General features: G+C 33.3%; 1 protein-coding gene across 1 annotated transcript in view; it reads left to right on the top strand.

Moving 5' to 3' along the window:
• Positions 1–25,664, top strand: part of LOC118187255 (uncharacterized) — a 176,114-nt gene extending 150,450 nt beyond the window's left edge. Inside the window, exons 19-27 of the mRNA XM_035357438.2 lie at positions 2,221–2,530; positions 5,858–6,192; positions 10,729–11,237; positions 12,244–12,507; positions 14,571–14,855; positions 18,281–18,477; positions 20,724–21,022; positions 22,681–22,918; positions 24,085–25,664. Coding sequence (XP_035213329.2) covers positions 2,221–2,530; positions 5,858–6,192; positions 10,729–11,237; positions 12,244–12,507; positions 14,571–14,855; positions 18,281–18,477; positions 20,724–21,022; positions 22,681–22,918; positions 24,085–24,091 — 2,444 coding nt within the window. The 3' untranslated portion in view covers positions 24,092–25,664. The remainder of the gene's footprint in view (positions 1–2,220; positions 2,531–5,857; positions 6,193–10,728; positions 11,238–12,243; positions 12,508–14,570; positions 14,856–18,280; positions 18,478–20,723; positions 21,023–22,680; positions 22,919–24,084) is intronic.

Here is a 25,664-nt window from a genome sequence, read left to right as displayed (position 1 = left end):
GCTATTACACTTCTGACATCCAATGTTCTGTTGAGAAAATTGTCGAGTCTCATAAGGTCTGAGATTTCGAAATTTAACAGGTGCGTAACAAATGGTCTTCACGGATGGAAGAATACTCTGGCAATGGAAAGTTCTGTCGCATATAGCGGAAATGATGGCTTGAAACCAGTTCCTATATTATTTTAAACTACCGTAATTTCCGGAAGAAACGCCGCGGCGTTTAAGTGTTTAAAACTTAAATTTTCAGCGGGTGCGGCGTTTCTACCCATGCGGCGTTTAGGTGCACTAAAAATAAAATATTTCCTATGATGGTCATTGTACATAGTTTGGATGGCCTTGTCATTGTGCATAGACTGGTGCTGTTCCCACACAAAAGACCACTCAGTTGCTTTTTGCGAACGTTATTTTGTTTACATTCTTTCCCTTGAACGGACCTACATGCCTTATTCACCCTAAACGAGATCTCAGAACAATAACGTTCTTTCCCCTTTCAAATCAACATTCTCATCAGTTTGAATAGTCTCTCTCCTCTACCATTCGATGAATCTTCCAGGACCCATCTTCTCCCCACCTGCCTTTTCTGCAATTTTTTTCAAAGGCGGACACGACTCCACCTGCTTCGAAATAACGAACTCTGACGTATTTCCCCTTCAGCGTGAATGGATTTTTCTTGGCATTCTGCCAAATACAGATCCCATCAGTTTGGGTACAAGTACTTGTTGGATAGTTTTTAATTAGGGAGCGGAAAATTTTTGAAAATGTCTCTAAACGGCACAGAAGCTATACATTTCTTACCTTTAATTTATTTTTGAGTTATGGTTTCATTTCATGCATTTTTCTTAACTGGTATGTCATATATCAGGACTTAGGTTGAGTTTTTGCATCTATACCGCCCACGACGATGTTACGCGCAATTTAATCTATTGCGGCGTTTACGCTGATGCGGCGTTTCTGTGTAATTTTAATTTTTTTCCCGCCATTTTTCTCGAGTGCGGCGTTTACGCTGATGCGGCCTTTCTTCCGGAAATTACGGTACCTTGAAGCCGGTAAAGGATACAAGCCAAGCCTTGAGGCCGGAAAAGTAGTTCGTGATGACACCAGCTTCTCTCTCTACTTTTGAAGATTCTTCATCCTTCATTACGTCAAAAGATATGGCAAACTCGCTATCAGTGACCACTGAGCTTTCGTGTTTCATTTATGGTTAGTTTTAATGTCACTTGCTGATTCTGTGGATAATTAAACAGTTTTTCCAATTATTGATTTTTGTATGCCAAACAAATGCGCATACATTATATACAGTAAGATATTATTAGTGCTTAAATTAATTTTGCAATATGTATTAAGCTGGTAATGTGTCTGAATAAAATTTGCGATTCGGCGTATTTCGACTAAACTGCTTTTTGTACTCTTGAAAATGTTCATATTGTTTGCCTTTAACGCTTTTTGTGAATGAAATTAGTAAATCTTGTTATTTAGAACTTCCTGTTTAGGCTATGTTATTAGAGATATGAAAAATAAATAAGAGAGTTCATAAGTAATAGTAATTTTCTGTTATATTTATCAATGCTTTCCAGTCCTGTATCCAGTAATCGTTTGATATTACTTAAATTAGCTATTCCAGTAAAGGAAATTTAGGCAATTTTAACATCACCTCGATTCTTAAATGGTTACCGTGTTCGTATTTATAATTTAACTTTCTAGAAGTACTATGTTACGAAACCTTCGAGTAAATGTATAATAATAATTTCCTTTTCCTTTAAAATTATTTGACATTATTTTTTATTAATTAAAAATACTGAGTTATGTCCAGGAATGAAGAAATTTCTTTAATTCACGATAATTAAGGCACATGAAAATTTAACTTGTATTGTATTGTTTATCCATAAATCAAATATTAATCTCTTTCAATTTTGATCCAGAAACAAATTATCACAAGTTTCAAATTAACAGTCAGCAAAGATCGGTGTGTTATCTTTCAATTTTGCCATTTGATTGCCTTAACATAATCTTCTCTTAATCAAAAATTACTCGAGAGATTGATGTTTAGGAGAAACAAATTCCGAGATTTTTTGGATTATATCTTCTGTGGTGTTCTTCATCAAAACTAGGCTGAAGCCTAAGCATGTAGGCCTTGCAATAATTAATTTAGTGCAAAAGCAAACGTCTATAAAGGACTTTGATGCAAAGTAATTTTGTTGTTTCTTTCCTTTTTACAATCAGGTGCTTTGGTGTTTGATCACTGTGGTCGGAGGCAAAAGGCAGAAGAACAGATCTTCAGTTTCATTGCCAGTGATGGATCTTTACCCTATAGTGAAGCTGGCCTTAGATCCCGAGCCATGGTAGCGGCACTAACATATGATCCCGTGGTGGCCGATGATCTTTCACCACTGTTTGAATCGGTTCTCATTCCGCAAATCTCAACTCCAACTGGACTCGTCCCAGCTGCTCCCGAGAGAAAGAAAAGGAGCTCTCCCAAAGAAGGAAAACAAGTTAACGTCGAAGTGCAAGTGGTTGTGGATCTTCTGAAGAGGTTGGAAATTCAGAATTTTTTAAATTAATTAGAACCATAAAATCTGCTATTATGAATATTCTCAAAGAGAAAAGCAATCCCAATCATTTTAATGTTTATTGATCAATTGTTAACTTAATATGACTATATAAATAATTAATGAAAATAATCTCAAATTGCATTGATCCCGGTGAACATATGAAGATTTACTCGAGAGCTAGCTGTCTAAATTCTTACTCTTCTGAACCTTGGAAACTTTTAAATTATTACTTTTTCTGCTTATTCTAGATTAATAACAGTTTAACTACACGTATTTATTAATAGTTTTAAGCGATCAACGGATTGATAAAGTCCATAGTCTGTTAACAGAATACGTAATTTTTCCCCCTCACGATGCTTCTATAGCGGTGTTTCTCAACCACCAGGTCCACAAACACTATTCTCCAGTCTTTCCAAATTCAGAAGTATTATGACAATATAACTATCGTTCTTTACAAGAGAAAAATATTAAAATCTGGCAATTGTGCATGTTATCATGTATACTGTGCAATGCATTACCTCAAGCTTTCTAAGTGTGTCTGCTTAATTTACATTTATTAGAATTAGGAGACCTACGTGGAGCCACGAACGTGTATTTGCGAGTAGCGAATGCTCGTATGAGATGATACATGTTAGTTTTCAGTGGAGAAATGCATATCATTCTTTGAAGTCCGTTGAATAATCGCAACTGTATTATTAGTGTAATAAAATGAACTTCTTTAATTAATTTTATTAACAAGAAAACAGAATTAAGACACAATAACACGCCGAACAATACTAATTCAGAAGTCAAACAACAAAAATCAGCGTTATATTTTCAAATTTTCAAAACCATCGAAACTAGTCCTGTGAAAATTTGAAAATATAACCCTGATTTTTGTTGTTTGACTTCTGAATTAAGAAAAGAGAAGTTAAGCAAATAACAACGAAGTTTTTTTAACAAAATTCAATTGTTGTTATGAATTCTGATTATTTCAGCTGTTGCCACTTGAGCAAAGGAAAAGCGACGTTAGAGTTTGACAGGCGGCGCCTCAGTATGGTAAGCCAAGGATTCTCAATCGCTGGTCCAGTGTACCGTCACTTGTCCGCTGTTTTTTAATGCATTGGTTTTTGTGATTATTTTTTTTACAATTTTCTATGATTTGTCTCAAAGATTTATTTAATTATATATAATAATTACAATATTTACTTATCTTTACATTTAAATATTAGTGTAGGCAAATGATAATAAGAATGTTAAAATTAAATTATGTAGTAATTCCTGAATAATTTGTAAAGTTTTTAATATTTTTTGGGGGAGGAACACATAGTCCGTGAAATGTGTTCGTAAATTTTACCGGCTCGTGGGTCAAAAACATCTGACAAGCAGTGCTCTGTAGCATGATTTGATGAAACGATTCCGAGATATATTTTGTTGTTTACAGTTATTTTAACACTCTTACTGTTAACATCATTTCGGGATACAAATTTTCGTAATATGTGCGCTTGAGAATTTAAATTGCCAGTATTGAAACAATGTGGAGCATAGAGAAATAATGAATAAAACGCTCTTTGATTCTGTAAAAAATTCTGATACTAAATCATAATAATCAATGTAAGCAATAGTACAAATAGTAACTAAAATAACAGCTAAAGAACAAATGTTAAAACAACAAGAATCGGCAACAAGAATCAATATTAGATATTTAAATTTGCAAGCCTGATTTCAAAGGTTAAATAGAATCTTCTTTTTTTAGTCGTAGGAGTAAAAATGAGGAGGGAGAAACATGTGTTCCAAAAAAAAAAAAAAAAAAAAAAAAAAAAAAAAAAAAAATTGACGAAAATTTCGAAAAATTTCCAACAAAGGAAAGGGGGTGAAACGTGTTTGGCGCCTTCTGTTTACAAACGTAAAAACAACTATGAAATCTTTTCCTGAAAAGCTGAAGACTGGATTAGGATCAGGATCATTAATTAAAGCTACAAATGTTTTGTAAATGCTTATAAATGTTTTTTCGAGTTTCATATTCATAAAAATCTTTCAGTTCTAGCTAATGGCCCTAATTCTAATCTTTACCTTCAGATTTTAAAGAATTTATTTAATAGTTCTTTTCCTCTTTTTTTTCTTGCCAATAGCTTATGCGAACGGCTTTGTTTCTTCTTCCTCAGATGAAACTTTCCTGAATGCTTTGTTAATTTTTCTCGCGTGAGTACATGCTTCCCCATCATCGCTTTTACTCCTGCAGTCAAAGAAGAAGTTTCTGTTTAATTTTCGGAACTAGTCCTGCAAATTTAAGTAAATTACGCTTATTCTTGCTATAAACACATCTTTTATGACAATAATATATCTTTATTTCATTTAATTTTTGAGGATTTAAACTGTTATTAACTCTTTTATTCCGCATTATATCCACCATATATTTCCTCGTTAAAAGAATTATACAGCACTTCAAACGATATTTCAGTATCTGCAAATATGAAAAATCTTAAAATTATAAAACAGATAATAAATGCTTTAATCTTTTTAGTATCATTGCTCTATGTGAATAAATAATAAATTAATTTAATATTTAAATATATATATTTAGAAGGCCTTCATCTTATTCATTCACTGTGTTCGTGTTTTACTGTAATGTGTATTACCTAAAATCGCCTGTCGACGTGCGCAATAAAGAAATATGGAAAAGTATTAAAAACATAAATACTTAATCAAACATGAGAATTCAAATTCAGTAACTGCCTTAATTTATTATAAATATTTTATCAATGTTCTTTATTCTTCAATATCTGTGATAAACAGTATAAAAGATTCAAATTCAGCAACTGTCTTAATTTATTATAAATATTTTATCAATGTTCTTTATTCTTCAATATCTGTGATAAACAGTATAAAACATTATATTTTCAAAATGTATCTACCTAACTAATTATTTTTATAAGCAGTATATGTAGTTAAATATGATTTTCGAACATTTTTCATTGTTAAGGCATGTAGCAAATTCTGAATATTCGTTGTTGATATCTTTTCGGCATATATCATGAGGTAAAAATAAATATAGTTCGACTGTCTCAAGCGCAACCCTGGTTGGCATTCTGCCAAAACATATAGACTCGCCCAAAAGGGGCGGTATTACTTGCTGCGACGTGAAAGGTCTCTTCTCCGGAAAGAGCTTTGCTGGAGGAAAAGAAAGACCTCATCCTTCCACCCTATTTTGAGAATAATTCGGTCAGAATGGCGCATGCGTGTTTGCGCTCATGGTCGCGGATAAGGCGGTCGAACTATATCTAACAGTTCCAGAATATAGAGGCATTAAATAATTTGTTATCTTCTAGATTTGATTGGCGGTTGGTCACCCTTCTTCATTCGGGCTCAGAGAATGATCGCAGTATTTTCTGGAATTTCGTAGACTTAGCCAAGGAAAGAAAAGTGTGCATTTCTGAATCCCTGGTGATCAAACCCGAGATGAGTGTTTCCGATCTTGCGGCATTATTCACCGAAGAATTGGGACCCGATCAAGAGTCCAGAGTCAATGTTGTATTACTGGAAGATTCTGATGTACTACACAATGTTTTAGAAGCTGCCAAACAGGCGTCAGTAATTGAAGATTTCGTATGGATTTCAATCGAAACTAAAAAAGGTGGTCTCAATCTTGCCCGAACTTTACAGGGTAAGTCCTTTCTTCCTTCCCTAACTGCCCTAAACACTGTATTTCTTAACGTATGGCAGAATCACATCTGAAGGATACATTACTGGCTTACGGTTTTTTTTATCAAAATCAATGTTTTTTCTTAAACGAATATTTTAATATCCTCGATCAATCGATATACATGCTAAAAATTTCTGTTGTCTTTCATGATATTCTGCAATAACATTCAAATCATCGAAATACAAAAATATAGATTAAAATTTCTGAAGGACTGGAATAAATTTCTACAGTAAACATTGTGTCTTATAAAAGTTTTTCTAATTATTGTATTCCTCTAACATAGATAATAATAGAATTTAAATGCGTTAACTCCCGTCCGGTAAAAAGAAATGTGGTCCGAAGATGAACGATATTACTATAGTTCAATTAAAAAAAATTCAAATTTACTTAACTGTATTATGTATACATACAAATGCAGATTCTCTTTAACCATTTATGCCCGAAATTACTCTAATTTTTGAAAAGAGTTTGTAACTTTTTTTGTTATATTTCTTTGTGCATGAGAAACATCTCACACTAAACTTACAAAAATGTTATTAGTTTTTCATTGCTTTTTTAAAATTTAAAATTGGAGCTTAAAAGTCCCGCAGGGACACAATTGAGAGAACAAAAGGGAAAACAACAGTTCACACTCAGGTGTTAAAAGAGAAACTTACCAGAACTATTTTCTGAAAATCATTTTAAATATCACGCAGGATAAATGAGTTAAGTGAAAAGTATATTAAATTTTCTGGATAAAGTTTTATGTTTTATTTATTTCGTAAAAATACTGTCTTGGCATGGGCAGCTTGGTCGTTTTAATGGTTTCCTCGCTGTGTAACGTGTACATGAGCAAGTTTCCCCTTGAAAGTCCTCCACGAAGGAATCCTCCCCTTTGAAAAATAGCCATTTATTGATTGACGTAATCAAATAACGTAAATAACCATTTGACGTAATCAAGTACTAAACCAAACTAAATCAAAACTTAGCGTCATCTGCTTTGAATAAGACTTGTGCGTGAGCATCCTTCTTCAATATCTTCTTCAGTTCTTGCATCTTAATACCAAGCTCGTAATTAAGCGGTTTTATGAGCCATGCTAGCGCATTCAAATTTCGAATGTTTTGGAAGCTAACACTGAAATCTTCTTTTAAATGCGTTTCTTTTTTATTGCACTTACTGCATAAAATATAATGTACTTAAAGAATATTGATTTGTTATTTATTTTTAAAGTACATTAAATAATTTCTGTGTATTTTTTCTTTGTATTTGAGGGATTGCACTTGATCTAGTAATGCTAGGTAGTCCAATTAGCCTAAAAAACGTGGAGTGAATCATTGCTATGTTTTACACAACAAGAAAGTTGTGGGAAGGTTAAAAATAACCTTTTTTATTTAAACAGAGTTTCGACCACAAAGGCACTCTTGTGCTACAATATAACCACACCTCGTGGTGGTGAAAATAAATGAACAGTCAAATTTTAGTTAAATGTGGACTCTGTTAAAACTCTACCATTAATTGCTACACTAGAAGCCAACTCGCTAATCCTACAGGAGCATCAGAAGTAAAGTATCGGCAGTAAGAGAACGCAGAGCCGAATAATTATTACAATTATCAGAGATAACAGAAACTGGTAGAGTAACACGCACGCAATGACAGTGATGCACTCTGTCTTAAAATACAAAAACCTCAGTTTAACTACTGTACACTCATTTGCATTCTGGTGAGGAATACGAAAAGGAGAAGTCATAGTAAAAGCTGAATAATAAATAACTGATTAACTAACATAAAATTGCCTACATATTTATTTTATATAATTTCTTTCTTACTACATGATACAGCTTCTTATCAATTAATAATAATTATCATTTTTATTAACGCAATTTTTGTGATCAATAGGATCAATTTTTATATCGATTCATTGCTGGTGCATATTCGGATATCATTCCTATGATCATCATTGGAATCCCCTTCATTATTTATTTCCAAGTTGTCAATAATGACCACATTAGGAACCCCTACCTTAGAACTTGATGTCATATCGAATTGTCGGGATGGTTAACGTAATATATTCATCTATTAATTGTTAAAAGTTTAATAAGATCCGCGTTTCGAGAAAACCTGAAAAGAACTGGTTTTAGAAACTGCGAATTACATCTTTAGAACTGCGTTTCCTGCAGTAAAAAGTGTCACAAAACTGACTGATTTTAGTTAAAATGAGGTTTACCAATCATTTAGACGATGACGGAAACGAAAGGTTTATCAGTGGATCTGAGACTGTCTAATCTCAAACGGAGTTTGCTCGATATTCATTAGAGTTTCGAATGATGGTATTGGAGTTAGCATCAACTCCACACTACAAGAAGCATCACAAGGCAATTCACCTAAGACCATCCAAGAGCCACGACACCTGCGGATGATCGATATGTAGCATTAAATGCTCGATGACTTAGAGAGATGATGACTAGAGAGCTTGGCAGGGCTTACTGCTGCGCCTGGAATGACAAAGTTTGGCCAAAGTGTGCGTAGATGCCGATAGCATGGCCTTTACGCCCCGAGCGCTTCTCAATAGATAGTCGAAAACAGTTTATGGTTTGGGGGAGCCATGCGATGTTTTCTTGAAAACAGCAAGATTTGTCTTCAGTAGTCAGTCACAATTTACTACACTCAGCAATGTGGTAACATCTCGATCAGTCTTCATTTGGAGAAAACCTAGCATCCGCTGTCTTCCCTTCATCATAAAGGAAATTAACAACTTTGCTGTAAGTGGAATTCTTATATGAGGAGGCATTATGTGGAGGCATCTTATTATGGAGGCATCTTATATGAGGACGGTTGTATATACCACTCCATAACTTCAGTTCAGTTACTGTGACATAGGAAGTTCTTGAACCCAATGTGAGGCTTTTTCGGGAAGATCTTGGAGAGGGATTTGTTTTTATGAACGATAAGCATGGCCACACAGAGCTCAATTGTCGACGATTTTCCGGGTAAAGTTGTTTTCTCCGTATGATATAGTTATATGGTTAGCGAATTTGCACACCTAAATCTTATACAGCATATTTGGTACACATTTGAAAAGCCACTGCAGAGTCAGCATCCTCTTAGGACTCTCTAGGCATTAAAATCTTCGTTTATAAAAGCATAGAATTTGTTGGCATAAATTACAATCTGTGACCTCATTTAAGGTATGACGACTTGCTGTGAGGCATAAACATGAGGGAACACGCTGAGTCATTCTGTGACATGATGTGTAAATACTTATTGAAAATGTATAACTAGCAGGACTATAATTAAAGGTACAATAAGATAGAAACTGTTATTTGTTTTTGATGTGGAAATCAAATTTGATGAGCATTTATATGTTTGAAGGAATAGTTTCTTACAGACTAGAGTCCTTTTAAAGTATTTTCATGGATAATTCTATTAATATTTTTTGTCTTTATATCCTTTCTGGTGAAGTTAAGAAGGAGGACAGCAAATCCCGAAGTCATTTTGTCCATTTGTAGTGTGGAGTTTTGTTACGTGCTTAGTGATTTTAGTCTTTGTTCAGTGAGCGAGTTCATAATAATGTAAATTAACTTAAACATTTTTTACTTATCCACCCTGCGTAGTAAATGGGTTAACACAGTTGCATACCTTTGCTTCAAGGATAAACAAAGCAAGATTTTTTAAATGGTTGAATTCTGATTTCTATTTAATTATTATATTTATTTTTTAAAATGAGCTTTCCAGTTCTTTTTTTTGTGCATAATAACTAATGCAATATGAGTTGTTTTTAAAATAGTATTTTAGTAAAACATCCCTAGTGTGAGTTATTTATTTTTATTCTTCTTGGCACCTGCTAAGGAAAAATAACATTTTATCGCATAACTAATGTAGAGACTTCCCAGACGAAAGATATATAAAATTTCTAGTGGGGGTATTATGATAAATTTATTGAAATCAGATGGTATAAATCTCGTTTCAGGGAAATGACCAGACCAGAGGTACGTACTATGCAGTGTTATTGGATAACAAAATAAAATGATGCCCTCTAAATAAATAGTGACAAATTTTCCAAAAACAGAAATAAGAATGGTCACCACACACTCCATTGGTGATTTACAGTACATGACGCATTTTGGCCAACTCATGTGGTCAAGGCTAGAAGTAAATATCTTGCCCCGTAAATATTTCTTGGAGTGACTACATTCTGGAGTTTGGATGTAACCAATATAACAAAGCTGTAGTGCAACTGCTCAGAAAAACAACGAATTTGTTGCAACACACAATTTTTCAATTGCTTTTACCTTGAGGTACAAGCAGAACATACAATCTACATAGCCTTGAACAATCCGGATGGATGTATGAAATCATAAAATGGCAAATGATGTGGAATTGTATAATATCGCCTTTTGCAACTCTCTTTCTGCATTGTCACTGGGGGATCTCTCCTTGGCAATCATCTGCAAATGTAAATATTTGTTTGATGGTAGAAATTCTTGCAAAAGTTAACTAATATATATTTTTAATTCCAGGAACCGATGTGGATTTCTTCCTCGTACGTCCAGAAACATACGAAGTACCTGGATTTCGTGAATACTATTCTGGATTCAATTTAAATAAGCATTATCCTATTCCCGATGTATGGTTTGATGAGTTTTGGCAGCATCACTTTCGTTGCCATTTACCCCAAAGTTCAGTACCTTTGAAGCAACTTTTCCCTGATCCTTGCAGAGGCACGGAAAGCTTGACATCTTTGCCACTAAGTCAAGACACCTTTGTGTATCACACCGTATTTGCTGTCACGACAGTCGCTGAAGCTCTTCATGACTATTTGAGACGATACTGTGCTCACGGAGACGCCGCTACGAACTTGGAAGACTGTGGAGGGGATGCAAGACAAATCTTATGGAGAGAAATGCGTAAACTTGTGAAAGGACCACCAGTAAATTGCATTGATGGAGATTGCGGTCCACTGAAAATATCAATGGGTTACCAAATATTCCAATTGAAAAAAGAGAAAGTTCATCATGTGTACCAACAAGTAAGTTGTTCTTGAAGTGAATGCTGTATACTTCGATAACATATTACCTAATATATTACATATTTATATTTCTGATTTGATCGATCGCATTAATTTGAGAAAAACCTGTTGTTAAAGTATTGGAGTTCAAAGAAACTAACGTAAATGCTCCACAGAGCATATTGATGCTTATTGGAAATCAATGTGTACTTCACGTAATTTTATCAATTTGATGTAAAAGGCATAACTTGGGTTATTTTACCTATATTCTACACGGTTGCGGTACATCAGCCTTGTGTGTCAGGTTCGAATAGTTTAAATTAAATTGAAAAGTTGTTGTAAACTTTAAATAGGGTATCAGTAGTTCATAAGAATCCATAATTCAGTACAGTAAGATTCAGTGATGTATTACTGCCGCTGATAAAGATGCTCACAGCAAGAGAACAACTTCTCGTCAAAGAAATTAGTAGCAACTACAGGAATTAGTAGCAACAAAATTCAGCCATAAGCAGACAGTTATGGCAATTCAAACGCTTGTAGAAAAGTCTATAATATAATTTGATTTAGTGTGCTTCCTTTTAATTAAGAGTAAATGAAGCTACTCTGTCAAATCAAGTAAAGTCCAACGCATTTTTAGCTTAATCGCGATTGAGACTACTTGGTTTTATGAAGCTAAGACAAGAAAAATATTAACTTCGTTCTCACTGGTATTCGAACTGCGGATCTTCCAATTGCTAGTTGAAGTCGAAAAAAGTTCAAAACCTTGTTGTAAACATAATGCAATAAATAAAATGCTCATAGCGTATTAAATAAATTGCATAAATTCTATTTTGAATTTTGAGTTAGCGTAACGATTTTCAAGCTTAAGATTTTTAACTGTTCTGTAGCGTAGTTTAAAGCAGCTCCTTTGATAATTTTATAACAGGCAAACTTAATGTAACTTCATCAGAAAAATTCCATGAAAAGTACCAAATTTATGAAACTGAAACATTCTTTACAAGTGTTTATTCAATTTCGTGCCTTTCAGGTTGGATTGTGGAAAGATAATGAGCTGGCTTTGAAGATGGGAGACGTTTCTTTCCTTTCCGGCATTAAAAAGGAATCCGCTTGTGTAACTCAGTGCCAAAAGTGTTTAAATCAACTAGCCCTTAACCCAGAAGAATTGAGTTTGCCGAAACCAGGAATATATTCCAATTTCCGAAGCATGTGGGGTATCATCGTCTCGGCTTTATCCATACTTGGTGTCCTACTAGTCATCATATGCGCTGCATACTTCCTCATTTCTTTCCAGGTAGGTTTATATTAACTCAACGGATTTTTGGAGAGTGTTCTTTTATTAACGTTAAACAAAGTTCTGATTGGTTTAACGAAGGCAGCGATTTTGTTACTGTGTAACTTATAACTGATAGTCCGGAGTTAGTTTTTAACAATAAATTCGGTGAAATATATTTATACAACGTTAATTAATTATCTAAGTTATATCAAATGACGAAAGCTGCTCATATAATAAAAATCACCTATTATTTCGACTTTTATTCAGTAAGGTCCTATAAATATTAAATAGCAAATCTATAATTAAGACACAATAACACGCCGAATAAATACTAATTCAGAAGTCAAACAACAAAAATCAGCGTTATATTTTCAAAATTTTTCGCAGGACTAGATTCGATGGTTTTTACCGAACCACCATCCTCAGCTGCAAAACCGCAAATGAACAAGATAGGAAATAATGACTAGATAAAATAAGAAAGCCTGGACAGGCATAAGCAAGTGCCGCCATCTGTTGAAAATTTTGAAAATATAACGCTGATTTTTGTTGTTTGACTTCTGAATTAGCAAATCTATGTTTTAATTTTGCGCATTTCATTTTCAAAAATGCGAAAATGTAAAATTAATATAGCAATGTTATTAAATCTCTGAAACCTTATTTCGTTTTAAATTAAATACTGTGAAAATTGTGTTTTAAGTTCAATCTATACCTGAAGTATATATGACAGTTTTAGCCTCAGACTTAAAATATGAAGTAATTCATATATTTTCCGAAGTTAGAAATAGTATTAAAATTATATGCGGGATTTTGTAACTTGAAGAGCACTTCTTTAAGTCAGGTATTAGTAAAGAAATAAAATGAAACATTCAAAAGTCAAAATTTATTTTTAATTAAACTGTAGCTTTTTATCGGGAAATATGTTTAAGGACAGCATAAGTCATGCCGTCGTTTTGGAAATGTTAATGTATTTTGATTTGTTAACTTTCTAACTGACATATGAACAAAGTTTTAACTCTCCAAAAAACTATTTATCTTCATGGTTATAGGAACGATTAAGAATTTTTGGTTCAAGATAGATTTTCGTAAATACGAATTTCAAAGTAGTTAGTTGAATTCTTAATTTCATTATATAATTACCTATTAGAGTTTGCATGCCAATCTTTGTAATATCAGACGAAATTTTACTTTCCTTTGACTTAAGAGGCTCTGTATATTTTAAAAAATCACTGCTCTGTCTTTCAAAAAATTGATAGATTTTTACAAATAAATCATAGTTATATAAACCTGTATTTTCCCCAGTTTCTACATATTGTCTACGGATATGATAAAAAGAGTATTATATATTTTGTAAAATGCATGCTGAAGATCGGTTTCTAAATTGCGTACAAAACATTTCGGTACCAATATGTAAATACACATATGAAACCTCCATTTATAATGAAAGTGGACCTTTAAAGTCGTATACATCTCGTGCGCTACAATTCGTAATTTCTACCGTAGAAACTTTCCGAACAATAACATATGAAAAGTAAACATAACACACCATTATCTATTAAGTTATCCGTCGTTCGTTTGGAGAAAATGTTTACCTTTTTTTTTTAATCGCCGCGTAGCTACCATCTCCAGTTAGCTTCAAACTGGTGTCACGGGATGATGACTCAAAAAATGTTCTTAACACCAAAATGCACCACATATATCATTTGCCTAAATAAATCTATTGAACTTACTAATATATAATTAATTTACATACAAATAGTTAGAAAAGTATAAACTACTTTTGTATTATTTATACCTAAACTGTACTGTAATTTACAGAAATATTTTCATCTACATAAAATGGACCATTGTTTTCAACAACTCTGACTATTAATTACAATCATTACATTTGTTATAAATCCTTTTGAAATACATTCCTATGAAAATTTATGTTTACAAAAGTGCCTAAAAAGTAACCAATACCTTTACAACTCAATTTTGAAGATTTACTATATGTTCCGTTTTGAAAAGTGAGTAATTTATGATAGAAAGTGAAACTTAATACCTGTATAGTCATACATTTTCTCCAAATTCCTTATGTGCAGGTCACAGTTGGAACTACAGTTCTTGGATACATGATCCTTTTCGGATTGCTCCTGCTTTACGCAGTCAACTTTGCTTTTATCCTCGCCCCCACGGAAGGGACTTGCGGTGTCAGGAGATTTGGTCTGGGTCTTGCTTATGCCATTATCTTCTCTGGTATGCTTGTGAAAGTCATGAACATTTGGAGAATGATGGGATACAGAGGAAACCAATTCCTGGGAGAATCTTACCATTTAACAAGTCCAGCTGCGTTATTAGTCGTCGCAGTCGGACTTGTCATTATTCAGGTATGTTAACGAGACGAAAATTGTGAACAAGTAATCTGCTTGCGATTATGTATTTCAGAACATATTGATTTGGTTACAGGATAAACAATAACTTTTTTACAAATTTACAAATTACAATACAGTTTCAAAATAAGATAAGAATTTCAAGATACTTATTTTTTAATTTCTTTTTAAATTTTTATCAAGGAATAATGTATATTTTATTAAGTAAATCATAAAATAGTACTTAAAAGATTTAAAAGCAGACATGTAATATATGGCATTAGAAACAGCTTTCATTAATTAATAATGTCGAATATGTTCTTAAAAAATTATCGCTAAGCTGTATTATAAATTATATGTTGTTAGATGGATTATTGAAATAATCTTAAACCGAAGGTATGATCATCAAGAGTGTTCACCATAATTACTTTTAGTGACCAGTCATCAATATGATAAATAGTGCAATAAATTTAAATAAATTTGTAATTATTTAATAATTTTTTTAAATTAAGGTAACTTGAAATATGCCGTTACCTATCAAGATAGTTGGTTACTGGTAACATACAAGCTGATGGTCACTAGAGATCAATCAATGGCTTATGAGTACGCTGAGGTGCAGCAAATTTTTGATAGAATTTTCAGATTAAAATCAAAATTATAGAAAATCGGTTGTTGTTAACACTTTAGGTTAGTGGTGACCTACTACTACTAGGCACTGGGTTTCAACTCATAGATCAACAGCCTGGAACGATGACATAAATTAAGAGATTTTGAAATCTAAATTGAAGTACATCAATGCTGATCAAGGTTTTCTGATAACTGATGACCTATAGGTTGGTGGTGACTGAAAGTTCATCTACAGGTCAACAATGTATCAGTGAAAATTTCGATGAATGTTTGAAATAAAATTAAACTTAATCATATCAATGCCATGAAAATAATTGATCATCGATGATCTATAGGTACTGGTGGTCAACAAACAGGTCAGTGGTGAGGACTAGATTGGAAATTTAAGTAGATTGTTAAAGAATTTAAACCTAACAATACCGTTGACCATAACCTAAGGACAATGGTAACTATCAATCCCATAGTCAATCGTGACCTAAGACTCTACAGTCAGCAGAATAGGGAGTGTAGCGTCGCTTTGTGAAACACTTGCCAAAACAAGTGAATGATAAGTACATAACAGCGTAACATAATGCAACACTTTGAAAAATTTTAAAAGATTTCTCTAGGGAAGTTTTAACTTCAAAGATTTGACTAATTGAAGCATATAAATAAAAATGGATTCTTAGAAAATAGTTCTTTGGGTTTATTTTAGAATGTATATTCTGTAAAAAATAATTTTACATTTGTTTTCGTAATAAAAAGCGTTTATAATAATGAATTAAATTATTTATTAATTGCTGTAAATAAATATGCGTTTAAATTAGGTATGAAATCAAAGGATTTCTGACAAAATTGTAGGAGCGCCATAAGGCATAAATTAACTTTCTACTCTACCCTAAAAGAAAAGTGAAGAAAAGTTCTCTTTTTACAATCTCCTCCAGTCTATCTTTTCATCAAATATTTTGGAGAAGCTAACATTTCACGAGTAAGGTTTTCTTCTCCTTTATCTATAATGCAAACTATTGCTACTGAAAAATTCTCTCGTCGTTTCTTGCGATGTGAAAGGTTTTTTAAACATAGGCAAGTTAGAATATTTTGTCTGTTTTTATTGGTATAATGACTGCAGCTCCATGCAGTGCCTGCGGCAAGAACCTCGTGCTAATCGGTGAGAAACAACCACGCACTCGGCCCCAGTTATTTTCTCTCTACCCGTTCAAAGCGGCACTGGTTGTTATAATTAAATTCTAATCCTTACTCATTCTTCTGCCCATTTAAGCGGCATTATTACGTGTTGTAGAGAATGAATATTGTTAAGTTTTTCAACTTGACTTTTATAATATCATGTGCAGTCCACACAAGCTATTAACATTTTGCTCTTTAACACTTTGACGGCGGTGCGGATATTCGTTGTTCTTTTCGTTCGGCAGCGCTTGAATGAACGGTCCATTTCGTGGCGCGGCGCACCGCCAAATTACAAAATTAAAATCTTAAAATTAAAAAAATAAAAATTATAAATTATAAAATCATAAAATTATAAAATAAAATAAAATTATTATTATAAAATTATATATTTTATAATACAATATAATAATTGTATTTTTTGATATGCAAGCGTATTTTAGTAATTTTTGATATACAAGCGTGACCCATCGGGGAGATATGCCGACCCGCGGAACAATCAAGCATGACCCACCGGTGGGTCATGCCGCCCCACCGAACAGATAAGTATGACCCACGGAACAGACATGTATGACTCACTGGTGAGTCAGACCGGCATCAATGTGTTAAACGGGCAAAGGAAATGTGACTTCGTGTGGGGGTGAATGCGTGAGTATCGCTTAGTGCTTTGTACTGGATACTTGCTACTGACAATACGGTGTGGTGTATTTAATTATGGCAAAGCACACTAGGGCTATCTGCCTAAGAGCAGGGATGCCTTCGTGGAGGACTTTCTAAGGGAAACTGGCTCGTATGCACGTTACACATGGGGAAAACCACGAAAACACCCATGCAGCCATCCCGTTCGCGGGATTCGAACCTCGGACCGAACTACCAGTGTTCAGTGACTTTACCGCTCGGCCGCTGGTGGGCTCCTACTGACAATACGTGGCATTGCAATCGTTACACCAGTACAATTAGACAAAATATTCTAACCATGACAGAACTGTATCTATATCTGGCAGATCTATTGTTATTGAGATCTATTACCTTTACAATATATATAATGAAGGGGATGAAAACACGTAAAATACTAAAGTACTCAATCATTTCTGTTTATTATGTGTTAGATTATAATTAGCAGGAGAAGAATGTAAAATAAATAAGAGGCAAATTTAGGTATTTTGCTGCTTAGAACAACTTATCACAAATAATGTGCGCTTTTTAGAAATTTAAGGAAGAAGGATGTTTACCCGGCGAATCATAATCTGCGATATTATAGCCCTTTCTTCTCTATATAATTAATACAATGTAACGGATTTATTATTCCTGTAATAAAGTGTTTCATTATATAGAAAGTTTAATGTTCAAGTGATTAAAATGTATAGTTTTCGAATAAAGAAAAATGTAAGGTTTTTATCCTACATTAAACGTTTATGCTGACAAATTACTAAAACTTTGCCTTTTTGCTCATTTATTATGATATTGTGCAATATTGCAGTAGGTCTTCACAGGCTACGGAATTAGACATATTTTCATATCTGAAAATAAATATTTGTAACTGAATCTTTAATGGTAATGAAAACGTGTTTAAAATAACGTTATCCTTTTGTCCAGTAAATGTCGATTTAGTGATTTTAAAATGGATTCAGGATTAATAAAATCCATTACTTCAGGTTCTGTTGTCATCAGCATGGCTAATACTAATTCCACCAACAACGGGTATCCATGGTGGTGAATGGAGGTGCCATCCGGCAACTACGTTTGAAGACGAATTAGTCATCTCCCTTGTGTACGTGATGCTGATGCTAGCGATTACTATTCTATTCTCTGTTCTTACCTGGAGTAGCAAGGATAACAACAAAGAATCCAGGTCTGTAATATATATTTATGATGTCATGCACTTTACCCACATTCCATCTACATGATTTTTTCACAAAGAATTTTTATTATAACGCAAATGGAAGATATAGCATGTAATTTCTAAAACCTGAATTCAAAAGTGAATACATCTAAGCTGGGCTTTCACGGAAATGTTTTTTACTGTTAAATAATTCGTGGTTTTAGACCAAGGCTTTTCAATCATTTTCTTGCAAAGCCCATTTCAAACGAATTGTTTTCTTCATCGACCCCCCTCACATTTCTCTGTATTATATATAGCATACAATATAATCACAACACAAGTAATTATACACAAGTAACTTAGATCTCAGTCAGATTAAGATTAGGAATAAACGTTTTGAATTAAAAATGGTTTTATTATTGTATTAACATTTTTCTTTTTACAAATAGAAACTATCTTTTAGAAACAATAACAGATTCTAATGGCAAAAAAGTTTGATTTTAATCAATGTAATGGCTGCCCTGGATGTATTGACCCAATGTTTATAGTATTACCATAAGATTAATTAAATATTAATTCATCTGGTTCAAACATTTTCAGATCGTAACCTGTTTTGTATACTAAATTATTGACTTGACTAAAGCCTACGTCTAATAAATAAGAAAAGCCAACAATGTTGATCCGGGAACGATTTTTATTCTGGGATATTTCTCTAGATGATTTTTAAATTCCAAAACCTCCTTTCTAGTTCCACTTTTATGCCGCTAATACCATGCAGCATGCATGAGATTTTCCGGCTCTCTGAAGTTGGGTCGCTGAGGACGCATCACAGTGAAAATATCTCACATGAGTCCTATAAGGGCTGGGTTTAGGTGAAGGGTGTGACCAGTTGTCACGTGGGCTTCGAGAAGCAAGGTGAATTGTAGGTAGGTCCTGGAAAATCCCGCATTGAAGAAATTCAAGCAGTAAAAATACAATTTACAGTATAAAATAAATGACTATCATTTATTGATAAGTTTTTCAAAACTTAGCATGCCTCACAGATGAGGGAATTGGAAGGAGAGGCCCTGACTGGTTTCTTCCACTCAATCACTTTGACGTAGATGACACCAGCTCGTGTGAACATTTAAAGATTTATCAATAAAACCTATGTGTTTTAACACGTTCGGATTTAAACGTTCTGCAATTACGTCATAAGTATAAATGTATATATCTCCGTTTTCTACAATATTTTGAAATCGTTACTACTTGAAAGATTACTTTTTATATGACATTTCATTCTAAAACGGAAATTAAGTGCTATTAATTTTACTGTGATCATTCTGATCACATTTTAAAATTTGTTTAAATTTGATTGAAATGTTTTCTCTCTTTTCCGTTAATTACAATAGGAAGAAATTTTCGCTTCCAGAGTCTCTTTCTGAAATATTTTCTCAAATGTAAGAGGAAGTTTAGCTTTCCTGACGTATCCGTTCAATCAAAATTCACCTTCACACTACAGTTAATGCTCTCTTCAAATTTAAATGCCTTTCGCATTAATAGTTAAATACTACATTAAATACTGCTGTTGATTTCTGATTTCTCTGTAGTTTATTTTTTAAAAGAATAAAGGAAGGAGACAGCGAAAAGAAAAACATTAATATTCTTAAGACTTAATTACTTTAATACTTATCAAATAAATAATTACTTTAATACATATCAATCGAAATTTTGTTCTTGATGTGTTGTTTATTAACACAGATAAGACATTCTGAATTCACTCTGTTTAGCTCAGTTTCATTAAAGAATCGTAAGTCAAAAGAACTATGAAATCTTTGTTTAACAAGTAACATAGTTATGTTTATTTAAATAGATTACAGATTAAATTAACAATCTTAACAGAAATTTAAAACTGAAATACGAATTTACATAGATTTATTCAGCAGTCATAAATGGCTTCAGGCTATTTATAGGCTACTAGGAAATAACACCAGGAATATATCCAAAGACGAAAGTTAACACGGCTGAATTTATGTATTTTAAAAAAATTATGTGCATACGTTATAGTAAGACGACCATAAGTTACGGAAGAAAATTTAGCCTATATTATACACCTAGGAAGTTACACCTTTGTCAGTTATTATTTCCTTCATGAATGATAACAAGTTAAACCTGCAACTATATTTCCCCATTTTTCCAATTGCTCAGATCACCATAAATCGCTTTTGTTAATCTCATTAAAATAAACCGAATTGTATAAATCAAATATATTTTTTAATATTTTTTTATTTATTTAGGTGGATATTTACATGCTGTTTCTTAATGGCATTCGTCTGGATAGGTTGGACAGTCGTATCTACACAAATTTTACATCGCTACAGAGATCTCACAATTTCTGTGGCAAACTTGATTTGTGCTACTATTGTAATGTTGTGCATGTACCTGAGGAAAGTATACATTTACAATAAATTAACAAAAGATCAAGAGAATAAAGCGAAGATTCAACAGACAATGTCTCTGCCCGCAGTTCCAAACATGTATGGTACCCTTTCCAGGACGGTCCCTGGGATAACTCCTGTTACATCTTACCAGTCTGGTGAGTTATTACTAATTATTTGTTTTTATATTTGTAGAGTTCACTAGATTCACTTTTGTGTGAAAACTAGAAGAGTAGTAACTGCACAGGAGAAGGGTTAAAAGTACCCTTTATTAACTCCTTAAAATTTACTTCAACTCGACGCTAACAAACTACCTCACTTCTTGGGTAGTAACTGAAATTCAGATAACAAAACTAAAAATTTGAAGATATGTATAAGTAACAAAACTACGCAACAGGGCTCAGCTAAATACTGTTTCTTAAACCCCGTCGGAAACTAGTGACAGCAAGGAAATGGAATTAAGACCCGCGAACCAGCAATATCTCTTCGAGCAAACGCTTAAGCTGCAGAGGTAACGGAAATAGCCTAACTCTCTATCATTCCTACTGAAACTTGGTTTTTAAAATCTTTCTTCAACGTAGAATTTGCATTCCTTCACGTGCGCTACCAAATTTAAAATAATCTGGCACTGGCAATTACGGAAAATGCAGGCTTATAACAAATTAAAAAAATTGGTTAATTAAAATAAATATAAATCTCTACATATTAATGGCAACGAGAAAAAGTTATAGAAGTTTTCCTATTAAAACTGAGGCTGATCATGAAGAGTAAGGTTTACTTTGGAAGCTGTGTCAGAAATCGTGACTAACCGCCGCTAGAGGGCGATGTTCGCAAGCATGTTGGAGGGTGGAAATCAGGATACTTTCAGGCGAGGATGTTACAAGAGAAGGATGCATTACATTTATGGGGCCGTGGATGGAAATAGATAGGCTGCGAGATGCATATACCGTGAGCTCTTCCCAAAAAGACATAAGTCATCCATTATTTAAACAATTTTATAACAGACTAAGTGATGGTAGACTTTCCGAGCAGGCAGCCACATAAATTGGCAATGTACGGCATGCGAATCTACCATAGAAGAAGCTCTCCTGTGGGAAACTGAGGGGGGCAATTCTCTCTCCCCCCTTATCCTACATGGATTCCTTCTTGTGGGGATACGTAAAATCTCTGGTATACGAAACACCCCTGACATCCAACATCGATCTTGTTGCCAGTATAGTGGAAGCGGCGGCACGTGTCCATGACATACTTGGACAATTTCAACGAGTCCGTTAACCATGAGACGAAGTTATGAAGATGCGTTGTGGTGGTTGGAAGGAATTTTGAATATTTCCTGTAACCATTAACCTGCATTACTTCCTTCGTCTGTATCACTGAATTCTTATAATTAAAGTCATGTTAACGCTGCTTTCTACTCCCTTTCTTTGCTTTTCGATCACGTTGCTTTAGCATCACACAGATTGATTTTCTGACACAACTTTCTTTGCAAAACTTGTTCGTCATGGTCTGAGAGAACAGTACGTAAAGTTTGTAAACGACCTTTTGGGACACCCTGTATGGTGGTACTCATATACCATAGTAAATTTTTAAAATCTTTTCACAAAATGTTCTGTAATTAGTTTAAGTGTGACAAAATAAAAGTTAACCAATGCATAAATGGCAATGCGTATATATTATTTAGCAAAAACGAAAAAGGAAATGGCAGGAAAACATTAAATTTTTCATTTACTACTGTTAAATTTAAAATTTTTTCAAAATAATGTAGTATTATTTCAGAATTGAGACATTCCAATACAACACGATCTTATTTTTACAGGTCCGCGACTAGTTGCACTTGCGGGGAAGATGATGGATAGGACAGCGCCATCTCGGATGGCTCTCATAACTTCAGAAGATGAAAATACTAGTGACAGTGGTTCAGGATCCGTACAAGTCCAAGCAACAGATCTATATCCCCTTGATATGTATGATGGCGGAAGTCAGTTTCAGCCTTCTTCGCTGAAACTGGGAGGAAGCAGCTTAGTTCTGGATGAAACTTCACCTAATCTTGAAAGGTAAATGAAATGCAGTTTTGTAAATAAAGAACTAAAGAGAATCAGTAAGCCATTAATTACCACAAGTATATGAAATATCAGATTTTTTAAAATTTTACTGTCATTTTTCTCAAGCGTGCTGGATCTGAAAATGATCGTAAGTTTTACCCATCATGTGCAATATGTTGCTATTTGTTTTAACCCCTTCTTGATATGTATGCATTTACTTGAGTTGGTAATAATAATAATAAAATTAAACGAGAAAGATTCAGATGAAAGTACAGTAATTGTCCTTGAATTATGTAGTGGTAAAGTGGGTGTGCAATTAGGACGACGGGCCACTACGTGTACCACCAATTGTGTAATTCTGGTGCCCCGCCCATTTCTGTCTGTACCTATAGTTCAAATCAACCTTCATTCGCGTGTTTTTCATGAAGCGGACCATGCTAAACGAAAATGAAGTGAAGGGAGAAATCAAGTGACTCGACCCTTTTTCTGAAGCTGCTGTTCTCACGGTTACGAGTCAAATAGGGAAGCGGAAAATAATTTTGAAGTTTCTAGTTAAGTAACAGACTGTAATATTGTTGCATTTTACGGGTTCGTGGACTTGGAATAACTGACAATAATACTTAATGAAGAATCAAAACACAATTTATTTATCAGAATTACACAGGACAGTTCCCAAAACACGTTTACACTCGTCGAAAACTACTACAAACACGCTTAAATAATCAGAAACACAGCCTTCAGGCTACAACGGTGAGAACAGCTTCACGGGAAAGCACAGCTCCCGACTCGGTTAGGTCGCTCTCTAGCTCATTTCTGAACTCAAGACACTGCTACCCTACTGAATTCAAGATAATTCTTTCTTCGCGTACAGGCAGGGTATATATATAGCTTTAACCTACCCTCGAGAACATTCCCGCGGAAAACCGCTAAGAATACGTTGTAGAATGCTCTCGCTTCGTCTATAGCATGTCGCCAATTGTGTTGCCAAATATCACCAGATGTGGCAACCCTGCCTTTTCCTGCCACTTTCTGGAAGCGGGGAAACTATCTCACAGCAGCTGGGCATTTCGGAACAATATAAAAGTGATAAATGTAAATTTGAAAAAGTTTAAATTCAGAAAATCAAATTAGAGACGTTTAGTGAGCAAATTTCATGATATTTGTATTTTTTCTTTCAGATCATGAAGAACAAACTGATGAATTTACACATCAGATAAAGAAGAAAAAGACTTTCTTCATCAATGATTCTGAAAAGAGATATTACGGGGGCAATCAATCACAATAGCTTTAAGACGATTTTCTGCAATATTTTTTCCGCTTTTATTTTGTTATTACCTCAGATAAGGTATTGTTTTCATTGATAACTGTGAAAATGGTTCACATAAACTGAGGTAAAGGATGACTTTACTCTCTTCATAAGGTATCTGAGAGCAGAAGTTAGTAATATATATTAGCAAAATATAAATGTAAATGGTCCTGAGCTGGATTCGGACACATTTCATTTCTGTGTATGCAATGATACATTAAACGTTGCACTGATAACAATTTTAAATAAGTATTTGAATTTAAGACAATTTTGTAAGAAACTATTACTGTTAGTGGGGTAAAATAAATGCATTTTATGAAGTTTCTAAGATAATTTTCAGTCAAAATTAAATAATTTTCAACGTATATTTAAGAGTGAAAAAATTTTCATTTTATAATTCTACTATTACACTTTGCTACTAGGATTCATAAGATTCTCTTTCTTAGTATTTATACGAATTTGCATATTATTGCATAAATATTTTCTACTATCGAACTTCTTATCGAAGTTACTGCAGCTCATTTTCAGTTTACATTGATATTTAAAATGTAGTGTATTCAGCTTGCAAAAGCGCTTCAAAAATACTATAGTTTTGTTTTAAAAGTTTGTGATTCTCTGTTATGAGTTGAATCATACATTTTTATCGGACACGCTTTTATCAACTAATATAACACATGCGAAAATTCTAAAATTTACAAATGTTTTTAATTATCCACTTTTAACATATTTTTTAATGAGTCAACTGCTTTTATTAAATCATAAATCTCATGGAGTCGATAATATATTAAAAATTACATTTCCATTTATAGAACATGTTTTAACATTAAATGACAAAGCAATTTCTTTTTGATTTACTTAATGCACTGTTAATTTATTTGGAAAAAAAAAAAAAAAAAAAAAAAAAAGAAAACATTCTTAACAACAGAGCAATTCTTATCCATCAATCAGACACATATTTTTGCAGATAATTTATTTTGTATGACCTCACGTGTTTTTATTTTCATTTACACACATTCCTATTCTGTGTATGTTACAATTTTTATAAGCTACTTCACGTAAAATTTTATATGGACCGTATAAAACATCTTACTTCTGAAGATATATTTATATGATCTGATATATAAATGATCCAGTGTATATATACATTAGCAGTACTGTACCGCTAATAATTCCCTCTAGTTACATAACATATTTACATTATTTTGCCTGTAAATTCAAATACAAATTATTGATTTTGAAGCATTTGCTCTTTTTAAAGCTTAACATTGAACATGAAGAATATGAACAAGAACTACAGTGTCTTCTGTTTTTAGTAAATATTATTTACTCTTCTTGCTCTTGATTTTGTATATTAAGTTACATCACTTTGTACATTATGGAGATACCTTTCAGAAAGCTGTTGTATATTATGTTTCATTTAATTTATATCAATAATAAATTTTATTTAGTTAA

This window comes from Stegodyphus dumicola, chromosome 3 (assembly GCF_044657685.1).
Source record: "Stegodyphus dumicola isolate Sdum_Otavi_A_Nest chromosome 3, ASM4465768v1".
Lineage (NCBI taxonomy): Eukaryota > Metazoa > Arthropoda > Arachnida > Araneae > Eresidae > Stegodyphus > Stegodyphus dumicola.
The sequence above is the reverse complement of the archived record's forward strand: the minus strand, read 5'-3'. Positions and strand labels throughout refer to the sequence as shown.